Source organism: Nelumbo lutea, chromosome 7 (assembly GCF_056320005.1).
Source record: "Nelumbo lutea isolate HS-2025 chromosome 7, American lotus-T2T, whole genome shotgun sequence".
In the NCBI taxonomy this organism is placed as follows: Eukaryota; Viridiplantae; Streptophyta; class Magnoliopsida; order Proteales; family Nelumbonaceae; genus Nelumbo; species Nelumbo lutea.
In genome coordinates, this window is record NC_142690.1 from 19,507,155 (window position 1) to 19,519,914 (window position 12,760).

Below are 12,760 nucleotides of genomic sequence, written 5' to 3' on the forward strand. Positions count from 1 at the left end.
CTGCAACTCTAGAATATGGAATACAGTAGAAGCTATAAGAATCATGTATACCCAAATGGTGCCACTGGTTTTCAGGGAATACCACTTTACATCTTGATTGGCCAACCCGTTATAAGATATGCTTGGGAACAGCAAGAGGGCTAGCTTATCTTCATGAAGAATCAAGACCTAGGTTTGTACACAGAGATGTTAAGGCTAGCAATATTCTTCTTGATGCTGATTTACATCCCAAGATTTCAGATTTTGGTTTGGCCAAGCTGTATGATGACAAGAAGACCCACATTAGCACCCGAGTTGCAGGGACAATGTAATTACCTGAAATCATGTACTTGCATCATTTTTCTGTCTTAGTTGTTGACTCTTTATTTGTATGTATCATTAGAAATATATATAACCAGTTAACCTCAGCTTTGGTTAATGTATGTGAAGTGGCTATCTCGCACCAGAATATGCTATGCGTGGGCATCTAACTGAGAAGGCTGATGTGTTTGGATTTGGAGTTGTCACTCTAGAGATCCTTAGTGGGCGGCCAAATTCTGACCCTAGTTTGGATCGAGAGAAGATATATCTCCTTGAATGGGTATGAAATAAATAAAAGATGAAATTTATTGTTTTGGGAACTCGTGTCTTTTACATTGACATAATGTCCTCCAATGTTTGTCATTTTTGTTTGATCGTTTAGGCATGGGATCTACATGAAAACAACTGTGAACTTGAACTTGTTGATAAAAAATTGAGTGAATTTGATGAAGAAGAAGCCCGTCGACTTATAGGAGTAGCTCTTTTATGCACTCAGACATCACCGGCATTTCGGCCCTCCATGTCACGTGTTGTGGCCATGCTTTCAGGAGATACTGAAATTAGCAACGTTACATCCAGGCCTAGTTATTTAACAGAATGGCAGTACAATGACATCACCAGTAGCTCTGTGAGTAACTCGATGCCAAAATCAACTAATGATCAATTCAAGACGTCATCAGATTCAAGCATGGTGGATGAACCAAGCCCCTCCAGGCAAAATGATGATTCTCAACCAATGATCCATAGTATTATTGGAGAAGGAAATTGATAATTGGCTTCCATGTTATCTGATATTTGTCATAAATATCAATTTTCTAGCAGTTTTCTACTAAGGTAATTCTCTTGCACATTAGTAATTCTTTTGGAAGAAAGTATTTGAAATTAGTAACTTTATTTCTTGGATTAAAAGTCAGATTATGTTTTCCAGTTCTTGGAACTTAAAATGTTAAATTTGATATATATTTCAGGTCCACAGGTCTATAAAGCTAGGGGTAGACCAAAAACGAAATTGTTTAAGTAGTGAGAGGTGATTCAAGATCCGTAATTTAACAATGGATACAGTACTCAACAGAGTAGAATGGTGGAAGAATACATGTAGCGATCTCATTTGTTCAGGATAAGGTTTGAGTATGAATAGCTAGATCAATGCTTCAATGTCATCATTATCATTGTAGAGATAGTTATTAGTGTGTGGTCCCACACTTTATTTTTGCTAATTTCCTTATGTTATTTCATGGCAGTTATTGGTAGTTAGGCCATATTTATTTGTTTTGTTTTCTTATGAAGTTAGTAGGGGTATTAGAGGAATTCTACCTATTGTTTAGGTTACAAGTATCATTAAGAATTAGTGGGAAGGCCAGACATAACTAACTGCACCCCTTCTCTCTCTCTTCTCTTCTTCTCTTTGGTTCTGGGTTGATCTTTCTTCTCTTTTCTCTCTGAAATCACATCAGAAAACAAACCTTTTTTGTTTCTTTTTATTCAAGTATCATCATCAGTGATGGGGTCAGCTGCATGAATCTTGTTCCCCCAATCAATTCTGTTTGATGTCATAGCATAAATTTCCTAAGGGTACTTCACAGTGATGGAGAAGCTCATTTAGAATAGAGGCTAAAGTATTCTTCTTTGGTAGTCTTGGTTACAGTAGTTATCTGTTGAAGATTCTGGAGGACAGGAGGACTTATATTTTCCTGGACAAGATAGCAATAGAATGGTTCAAGGATTGTGTTGATCAGTTGATGGGACAGTGTATTTTTACAGAGCCAGGGAGGCAGGGAGTGGATAAAAGAACTTGAAAGAGAACAAGAGGAGATTCGTTGCAGAGTTGAAGGTGAACAGAAGGGGATGATATCTAAGTGCATCCCTGAAGGTTGGGGGTCTTTGGGTGAAGGTTTTTGGAAATGCTTTGGTTATTTCTAGAGATGAAAGTTCAAGTAAACAGAAATGCAGTGTCTTTAGGCCTGAAGGAGAGGCTATGATAGAAGGATAACATGGCATGCATCACAAGTAATTCCATGCCAAAAGTTGTGGCAGACCAATGCTCTGAGGATTGGAGTGCAACAATGGTGATGTCAAGAGGAACAGTTTCTATTGGTTGAAAGGACTTGGAAAAGCCTTTATGAGAACTAAAAAGCGAAATGAATTTAAACCTCTTTGAGGTGGATAGGGCTTTGGTTTTCATCTCTCCTCTGCTCATTGAAGTTGGTTTGGTTGGTCTTCCCTTCAACCTTTGGATGGAGAATATCTTTAGGATGATTGAGGAGACGTGTATAGGTTTTATCAGAACAAACTAGGAAATTTGATTTTGAGCAATCTTCAGTTTGCCTCCATAAAGTGGTAGGAGATAGGCCGGAGAGGATCCCTTGGGTGGTTGAGGTAATGCATGATAGGATCTGCTACAAAGTTTGGATTTTGTCTTTGTTGTAGTTGTAGGTTTGGAAGGAGTGACTCAAGGTGGAAGATGATTATGTGGCAAGAGCTCTGCCATGTGGAGTTTCACAAGTGGAGCATATCAAATTTTTTGAGAACTTCCCCACTAAGGAAACTGTTTTGACAAGGAAGTCAAGGGTCTCGACTCTCGAGTCAGTTTCTTGCCTTGCAGAAGACATAAGGTCCTCGAAGAGCATGGGACCTGTCAAAGAGTGCAAGGGCAACATGGAAGCATTTGACCCTTGACAATTGTTGAGGGGGGAATGGTTCAATTTGTAGTGGGGCTTTACCTTTACCAACTGTATGCGTTAGTATGTGTAAAAATGCAATGCAATTGGTCACGTTAGGGCTGAGGTCTATTGAGTGATGGTAGACAAATGATTTGTTCTATCATTGTCTTTTGTCAAGTAGTTTAAAAAATAAGGTCTTGTTGTAGTAGAAACAATTGGTAAAAGAGGGTGTAGTCAAGGCTTGTTCAAAGTGGAGGCTTTGAGGGGGAGCAAAGATATGATGTGTAGAAAGTTTCATGCATGGAAAAGTGGGAGAATAGGAAAGGAAAGATAAGTGGGAATGGGTGGTTATGAGATTTGTTAAAGAAGAGGGTTCAAGTTTTCAAGAGATAGTGTGGTTCCAATTGATTTAATGGTTATATTGAATCCTCTTGAAATTAAATAAAAATAGAATAAAATAAGAGGGAAAACCAGTAGAAAATTTCCCTAGAAGTCTCTGCTTGAAAGAGAAAGAGGAGAGAGAGATATGAGAACTAGGGATGAAAGCAATAAAGATTGAGAGTCAGTTCATCTCTCTAAGTCTCTCTATCTACTGCCCACTTTTTTTGATTTACTAATAAATAACCAATGACAACTTCACTCCTAACTAAGAAAGGAGAGAAAACTAACATAATATGAAATCCCAACTATACCCTTGCTGATCATAAATAGAAAAGATAAATACACTTCAACACTCCCCCTCAAGTTGGAACATAAATATCACAAAGTTCCAACTTGTTACAAATAGAATTCATTCTTACACGATTTACACTTTTGGTGAAAAGGTCGACTAATTGATTTCTAATTTCACATAGGGTGTAACAACTTCTCCACTTGCCATCTTTTTTTTTTTCCCAAAAAATGATAATCCACTTCTATGTATTTGGTCCTCTCATGGAATACTAGGTTTAGTGGATATGTGGATGGCAGCTTATTATCACAAAGCAATTTCATAGGAGAGGAGGGTATATCTATCCCAATTTCCTATAACAAGTGCTTCAACCACACCAACTCAAGTAGTATGAGCCATAGCTATATATTCTGCTTCTGTACTATTTCCAGCAACAATATTTTGCTTCTTGCTTTTCCAGGAAATTAAATTAGTCCCAAGAAAGGTGCAGTAGCTTGTGGTGGACCTCTTATCTATGTTGGACCCTGCCGGGTCCACATCTGAATGCCCTTCTAGGGACAACTCAGCTCCCTTCTTATATAACAACCCTCGACCAGGAGCACCTTTCACATTACCTCAATACCCTTATAACTGCTTCTTAGTGGTTGGTTTTGGGATTTTTTATGATTTGACTATGAACATCCACTCTAAATGGAATGCCTGGTCTTATAATGGTGAAGTAAATGAGCTTGTCAACTAGTCTCCTATACCTCCTTGGATCTTTCAAGGGCTCCCCTCACCATCTGAAATCTTTACATTTGGATCAATAGGAGTGTCAACTGGTTTAACTCCTAATTATCATGTGTCCTTTAATAAGTCTATAACATATGTTGGGAAAGGGAGATTCCATATTTGGATCTAGCAACTTCAATACCCAAGAAATATTTCAAGTGTCCCAAATCCTTGGTCTAAAATTGTTGATGTAGAAGCTGCTTAAATTCCTTAATTTCCCCACCATTACTGCCTATAATGATTATATCATCAATATAAATTGCCAAGAGGATTTTCCTGGTTGGTTTCTCTGCTAAACATTAAATGGCCCACACTACACTACTTTAAGCCTAATGTTTCCCATACTGCTAAATCTACCAAACCAAGCTCATAGTTACTGTTTTAACCCATAAATAGCTTTCTTGAGCTGACACATTTTACCTTCCTCCCCTTAAGTGACACCTTGGAGGTTGCTCCATATACACCTTCTTAAGGTCACCGTGGAGGAATGCATTCTTGACATTAAGTTAAAACAATGCCCAATCAAAATGAGCAACTAGGGAGATAATGACACAAATGGGGTCCATCTTGGCCACTAGGGAGAAGGTATAATTTACTTCATATAACTAAGTGCAACATTTAGCAACTAGTCAAGCTTTGTACCAATCCACTTTACCATAAGGACGAGGTTTCACAGTATAAATCCACATTACCATCACCTTCTTCCAGTTAGGAGAAATAAGAGCTTCCTTGAGAGAATGAGGGATAGAAATAGAAGACAACAAAGATAGGAATCTCATTAGCAGGAGATAGATGTGCAAATGATACATAACAAGATATAGGGTGATCAATACATGCATGTTTACTTTTATGGAGTGCGATGGGAAGATCAAGGTCAGATGGACTAGTCAATGGTGGCGGCGATGGTGGCAAAGCAGGAGCTAGAGTGGGATGCCCTTTGTGACTCACACTCTTAGGAGGTGTATACTTCTCTTGCATCATTTTGGCTAAATATGAGGCTAACATCTGTTGAGGCAATAAGGAGAGTTAAGGAAAGAAGACATGGAAGAGGACCCAATAGGAGAAAAGAAAGGCATAGTCTCAAAACATGTCATATCGGGGAGTACAAATGACTTAGAAAGCTATGGATGATAGCACTTGTGACCTTTCTGAGTATGAGAATATCCTAAGAAGATACACCGTAAGGCTTTGGTGTTAAGCTTATCCATTTCGGGCCCTAATTGGTGAACAAAGAAGGCACAACCAAACACAAGGGGAGAAAGTGAGAAAGGTGGAGTAGATGGAAACAAGAAGGGAAAAACTCCACTTATGGCATATGGTTAATTAAGAAACAACATGTAAGAACTGCATCATTCCAGTTGTAAGAACTACATCATATCAAATAAGAATAAGTGTGATAAATGAAAGTTGTTTTTATGGAAGTTGAAAATAAAATATAAAATTTCAAACCAACTCAAAAATGAAATTGTTTTCCTGGTGATGGGTCAACAATTCAACCACTTGGGTTATATGTGTTGCCCTTTGATATAATTAAATAATAAAAATTAAAAACATAAAAATATGAAATAGTTAGAAACTCTGTAAAAAATCATTTGGACACATCTCTAATATTTCATATTAATTAATCATATGAAAAACTAGACATGATAACTAAGAATTGTTTTTAACTTTTTATTGATGCTATAAATAAAATACAACTTTAAACTCAACACAAAAATGGAGTTGCTTTTTGTTTGGTGGTGAGTCAACAATTTAACCATTTGGGTCAAATGTGTCAACATCTGATGTCACAATTAAATTAAAAAACCAAAAAAATATGAAAACACATAAAAGTATTAAAAATACAAAAAATGGTAGAAAACAATTAGGCACATCTTGAATATTGTACAGGATTCTACTATGATACCGGAAAGACATCAAATCTGAAAATATTCTTACCAATCAATTGGTATCATAAACATGTTAACCAATCAGATGGTATTTATCAAAACTTATGGGTGGGCTTTGATTTGTCAAAGTTCTTCCGGTACCATGCCTTTCAGTATCATAGATTTTCCCTGTACTGTATATTCATCATATTAAACAAAAATAAGTATAAGAAATAAGAATAATTTTTATAAACAAAAAAATATAAAATAATTGTAGAAAATTTTGATAACATATTATTTACTATCATCATCATTATAAAAAAAAAAATTGTCACATGCAAAGCGCATGCCCACTTACTAGTCAAGTAAAAGCCCTTCCAAGCAATTCATTTGATTCTTCCTTGAACATCTAATTCCATGAGCATTCAGCATTAGTGATGTAGATGGAGTGCAATATAGGTCTGTCCTATATCAAGTCAATTCATAATTATGCTTATGCACTATATTGGTGTTAGACAGTTTTGTATGCCCTTAGCTTCAATCAAAATGATGTACTTTGTGTTTATTGTAAATGAATAAAAGTGCAAATTTGATTCATGTTCCCTTGGTATGTTTCTGTGTAATACCCTTAAACTGGACACTTAATGAGACTCGTGTTAGTTTAGAATGTTCACAGCCAGTGGGTCGGTCTGGGGAGACCTATCCTAACAAGGCTGACACTGTGGTGCCACCAAGTCGGTTGGGGTGGCTTGTCTTAGCTACCAGGGTGAGACTCTAGGTACACACAGTGTGGGATTAATTGAATCTTTGAACTGGACCAGAATTCCAGTATTGCCCTGGACCTTGGAGATTGATGGGCAAAACTGGAAAGTTACACCCGACCCCTAGACTCGATTATGATACTGCACTAGGTGTCGGATTGGGCCGTGTTTGATGTACCAATCAGTGAGATCTTTAGCAGGGGTCAAAACCTGGGTATGTTGGGACAGTCTGAGAATTCATTTGAGTGGGTGATCATAGTGACAGGTTCAGCCCCTTTGTCGAACAAAGGTAATGATCGGGGATGCACTCTCACTGATGGAAACCAAGACTGCCGGCAGCCGATTTCAATCGTTGAGATTTGTTTTGCAAAATATATTTTATATGAGATATAAAAGTATATATATTATGGTTTCGAAATGTTTGAAAATAGGTTTTAATTTCTGGGATCCATAAATGAGAGAGTGCAACACTGTTCCTTGCAGCCGAGGGAGAGGTCCTCTCTTGTCAGGCAGTGTATGATCATTATGGGCTGAGAGGTTAAGTGTAAGGCCATTGAGGATAATACCTGATGGGCTAATCTTGCATCTGCCCACAGTCCCTGGGTGTTACAAGGTGGCTTGGCCCAAGGACCACTTAGAGTAAGTGTTGGGCCCATAGAGCCCATCTGATGGGTTTCAAGGGGTGCACTGTCCATAACAGTGTATTCGGCCAGGCCTTGTAACAAAGGCTGGGCTGAACCCATGTGGCTGATGTGTAGATCAATGTTTGGGTCCCATGCCATACAAGAAAGCTCAACTGGGCAGCAGTTTGGAAGGCTTAATGAATACATAACCCTAAATGGGCCTTAAGCCCATTTCGAACTGGGCTAATTTGATTAGTCTTTAAGGGGCGAATTCTGAGATAAGATCAACTAATAGGATTGGGCCCACACCCTATCCACTCAGAGAGTCCAAGATCTAAATGAGATTTAGATTTGGAAACTTCCTAATTAGATTAGGAGCTGGCTGATCTAATCTACAGATAAGATAAAGGATTATCTCTTATCTTAAAGGGACTTCTAGTCCAGATATGATTTGGGTTAGCAACTCCTAATGGGATTAAGAACTGATCCCTTTAAGTCTATAAAAGGAAGAGGGGGCGGCAGCCTTTAGACACACATCCAACAGACTCAAGTCTTGTCTTTAGAGCTGAGATCACAAAGGAGAGAATTCTGCACCCTGCAAATTCTTTCTAGCCGCCTCCTTCCTGCAGCTGCCGCTTATATCAGTTCGATCTCCATTGTTTGGGAGAAATCAAGATTGGATCTTGATTCCAATCTTTTGGAGAAAAGATTGGTAGGAGTTGTATTCACTAGCCATCCAGGTGATTCTTGGGAAGAATCAAGTTCTTAGGAAGGACACTGTTGATTCTGCTCCACCTTGCACTGCGCCATCTTCAGTGGGAGCAGATTTTGGTTTCTACCTTGGGCGTGAACACCTCCATTGAGAGATACTATTTCTCTGTATCAGGTATTATCTCTCTCTCCTCCTTTTGGTTCAGATCTGGTTCAGTTTATGGTTCAAGAATGATCATTGAAAATATGATTTTCTAAATAGGGAATTCGATTCCCATTTGAAGGGAAAGAAAAATTTTTGAAATTCACCCCCTTTATTCCGCAATCTTGGGTGTCCATGTGATGGATTTCCTATCGTTTCAATTGGAACTAATTTTAACATTGACAGCTTATTTTCACAGATGCAAACTTTTCAATCAAGTATGGTGGTCTTGCCATGGTATCTACTGCTGGCCGACTTTTTGATAGAGAAAATGAAACTCTGGGACCAGCATCATATTATGTAACAGATACCCAAAAATGGGGAGTTAGCAGTGTTGGACTGTTCAATGATAGAAAGACCCCAAGCTATTTCCAAAACACCTTATCACAAATTTCAGGTGCAGGTATTTTAACCACTGAGTTCTTCCAAACATCAAGGCTAACTCCAGGATCACTAAGATACTATGGCCTAGGTTTGGAAAATGGATTCTACACAGTAAGCCTTGGGTTTACAGGTATACATATTACATAATAGTGGGTTTATGTCCTAAATTTCAGGAATCCTCATTGTTATTCCAACTCATTTCTAATATATTAGAGTATAAACAATAAAGCTTATTGAGGTTTTTTGTCCACAACCCAAATGATTTACTAAAAGAAATGGTCAGAGTAGAATCTATAATTATTATTTTTGAATCTTGAGCTCATTTCAGTCATTGAATTTCTCAAATTTATCTTACAGAATACCAGAAGTAAACCAAAAAGCCAGTTTGTTGATGTGCATGTTCTTTTAGTTTGTATATATACTTGATGCTATGAGCTAAGAGATTTTTTTGGTGGTTGAAACTATTTTTTTAATTTTTTAGGGGAATCGAGAATTAAAAGACTTTGATACAAGGAAGGAGACAGGTGGAGCCTCGAATTTTTCTGTTCAAAAAGACTTTTAAGGCAAATGTGTCTGAGAATTTTCTTGAAATTCATCTTTTCTGGGCTGGAAAAGGTACTTGTTCCATACCTGAACAAGGTTACTATGGACCATCTATCTCTGCCCTGGCTGTAACTTTAGGTAATATATTAGGAATTGATGGATGAATCTATTTCAATGAATGGATGTAAAGAATCAAGTATTCTTTTATTTTCTCTAAATTAATGATTATGGATTTCTTGGACAGACTTCACACCAAATGTAAGTGGCCTTCCACCAACAACCACAGGAAGGGAAAGACAGGATTGATTGTTGGACTAGTAGTTGGTGTTGCAGCTGCAAGCCTACTGGCGGTTATAGTTTTTTACTTAAAAAGGAAAAGATGCCAATGAGGATGAAGATGGTAAAATATTTTAATTTTAACATTGGTTAACTGGTAAATTGGTAATGGTGGTTTCTTTTTTTTTTTCTTTTCCTTTTTTAACTTTTTGACCCACTCCTCAGGTGATACCCAAGTTAATATCTCTCTGGCTGTGAAATTGTCTAACTCAGTTAGATTTTAGTATAAATGCTGAAAGACAAACTAAACTAAATTTTCTCAATTTTGATGCTCGATAAGCTGCAACCTAGAGCAGGCCATTGATCCTACATATAGTAGGTTATATCTATTTGGTTTCAATTTCTTTTACTCTTACTAAGTGGATAATAAGTGATGGTAATATAGAGAGCCCCTGATTAAAGTTATAATCCACATTTTTGTGTTTATGGGAATAGGTCCCAGATCAAACACATTCAGTTATGCTGATCTGAAAAATGCTACAAAAGACTTCCATCCGAAAAATAAGCTAGGAGAGGGGGGCTTTGGGCCAGTTTACAAGGTAAGTTGCATTTCATCTACCAATCTTATAATTAACTACAGAATAACATAACATCATAGTTAAAAGACTTGATTTCTCCTTTAAAGCTCAAAGCTCAGGGTTAGTATGATGATCGTAACATTAGGAAAAACAAGTGAGCTTCCATGGAAATTTTTGGCTTATTTCTTACTATAGAACAGGACATGGAATTATTGTTTGACATTAGAATGCATTGGATTTTAATAGGTGGCATGAAAAGAGCACTATTGTACACCTTATCTATCATGCAGATATGCATGAATACATATGTTTACATAAATACATAAGTATACAAACATAAAGAGGGGAGTTAAGTGGTTTTAGTATCTATGCATGAATAACATTCACACAATTTCTAGTTGTTTGTTATACATATATTGTGAATATTTGTATCTATGAGTGTCTTTGAAGGTTTCTCTGTCATAGTCTGTATGTATATATAGATATGTATATGAATGCATGCACAGAAGTAAATACATACCCACATAAAGGATCTTGGTTTCATGGTCTTTAAATGCAATTACCAAAAAAAAATGTAGTTTAGTATATTTTTTCAACCAAATTCTTCCTGTTTGTATACATATATATACTGACAAAGAGTTCAAATTGAATCGCATGGTTTCTACAGGATACCCTTCTTGATGGGAGGGTAGTGGCTGTGAAGCAACAACTCTCAGTGGCATCCCATCAAGGAAGAAATCAATTTGTAACAGAGATTGCTACCATATCTGCAGTCCAACAACGCAACCTTGTCAGATTATATGGATGCTGCATTGAAGGAGGGAAGCATCTCTTGGTCTACGAGTACCTTGAAAACAAAAGCCTTGATCAAGCCCTCTTTGGTATAAACCTTTTCAAGAATTTTGTTCTCTCACCTTGAAACTCCATAAATTTATTCATATATATGGAATACATTAGGTGCTATAAAGATCATGTATATCCAAATGGTCCCACTGGTTTTCAGGGAAGACTTGTTTGAATCTTGATTGGCCAACTCGCTATGAGATATGCTTGGGAATTGCAAGAGGGCTAGCTTATCTTCATGAAGAGTCAAGGCCTAGGATTGTACACAGAGATGTCAAGGCTAGTAATATTCTACTTGATGCTGAGTTAAATCCCAAAATTTCAGATTTTGGTTTGGCCAAGCTTTATGACGACAAGAAGACCCACATTAGCACCAGAGTTGCAGGAACAATGTAATCATCTGAAAGCATTTACTTGCATCATTTTCTAGCTTGAATTACTTTCTATTTATATTTATGATACTTAATCTATATAACCAAGTAACCTCAGTTTTGGTTAATGTCTGTGAAGTGGCTATCTCGCACCAGAGTATGCTATGCGTGGACATCTAACCGAGAAGGCTGATGTGTTTGGGTTTGTTGTTGTCACTCTAGAGATCATTAGTGGGCGGCCAAATTCTGACTCCAGCTTGGCTCCAGATAAGATCTATCTTCTTGAATGGGTAAGAATGAATGGAATATGAAATTCATAGTTTCAAGTTTGTTTTAATCCATTACCAATGTTTGCAATTTTTGTTTGATCATTTAGGTATGGAATCTACATGAAAATAGCCACGAGCTTGAACTTGTTGATCCAAAATTAAGTGAATTTGATGAAGGAGAAGATCATCGACTTATAGGAATAGCCCTGTTATGCACTCAAACTTCACATGCACTGCGCCCCTCCATGTCATGCGTTGTGGCCATGCTTTCAGGAGATATTGAAGTGAGCACCATCACATCCAAACCCAGTTATTTAACAGATTGGCAATTTAATGATATCACCAGTAGCTTTTTGAGTGAGAATTCTTTGAGGAAGTCAATGTCAGAGTCAATTGACAGCCAATTCAAGACATCATCTGATACTACCGTGGTGAATGAACCAAACACTTCCACAGAAGATGTTTCTCAACCAATGCTCCATGGTATCATTGGAGAAGGAAGGTGACAATTGGCTTCCATGTTAACCAAACATGTATCATAAATGTCTTGCTTTTCTTGCAGTTTCCTACTAGAGGAAGGTACTTTCATTGTGCAGCCTATTTGTTGTTTCAAAACTAAAAACAAAAATTTGTTATTAATGTTTCAGAAAATATTGAGTAGCCTATTTCCTTTTAGTGTCAAATTGAATTCCATCACAGGGCAGCATCAGTTTACTTCTGAATTTAAATTGCAGTACTTCAGCATGTACTTCAGCATTTCAAGTAGTTCAACATTTGCCATTGCAGACATTGCCTTAACCTCAATAACATCACTGAGCCCAACCTATTATCCAGTAAAAGAATCCAACGTGCCTTCTACCTAGTAGCTACTTAAGGTCCAATGTTAACAACCGATCATTCTCATTTTCAACAGTACTCACTAACAGCACA

At 37.3% G+C, this 12,760-nt stretch overlaps 2 protein-coding genes across 3 annotated transcripts in view; both read left to right on the top strand.

Moving 5' to 3' along the window:
• The window catches only part of LOC148845486 (putative LRR receptor-like serine/threonine-protein kinase At1g56140), an 85,006-nt gene extending 75,113 nt beyond the window's left edge, over positions 1-9,893 (top strand). For both annotated transcript variants that reach the window (XM_088954275.1, XM_088954274.1), the window contains 6 exons: positions 76-307; positions 430-580; positions 683-1,134; positions 1,269-1,422; positions 9,432-9,631; positions 9,738-9,893. In XM_088954275.1, coding sequence (XP_088810401.1) covers positions 76-307; positions 430-580; positions 683-1,069 — 770 coding nt within the window. In that variant the 3' untranslated portion in view covers positions 1,070-1,134; positions 1,269-1,422; positions 9,432-9,631; positions 9,738-9,893. The remainder of the gene's footprint in view (positions 1-75; positions 308-429; positions 581-682; positions 1,135-1,268; positions 1,423-9,431; positions 9,632-9,737) is intronic.
• LOC148845487 (putative LRR receptor-like serine/threonine-protein kinase At1g56140) lies at positions 8,801-12,513 on the top strand. The gene is made up of 7 exons (XM_088955876.1): positions 8,801-9,080; positions 9,867-9,893; positions 10,265-10,368; positions 11,015-11,228; positions 11,351-11,582; positions 11,701-11,851; positions 11,938-12,513. The coding sequence occupies exons 1-7, from the start codon at positions 8,801-8,803 to the stop codon at positions 12,334-12,336; spliced, it is 1,407 nt and encodes a 468-aa protein (XP_088812002.1). The 3' UTR covers positions 12,337-12,513.
• Positions 12,514-12,760: the final 247 nt, after the last annotated feature.

Coding starts and splice junctions, on each gene's coding strand:
- LOC148845487 (XM_088955876.1), top strand. CDS start 8,801: ATGGTATCTACTGCTGGCCGACTTTTTGATAGAGAAAATGAAACTCTG. Junction 9,894..10,264: donor TGCCAATGAGGATGAAGATG/GTAAAATATTTT, acceptor TTATGGGAATAG/GTCCCAGATCAAACACATTC. Junction 11,229..11,350: donor CCTTGATCAAGCCCTCTTTG/GTATAAACCTTT, acceptor ACTGGTTTTCAG/GGAAGACTTGTTTGAATCTT.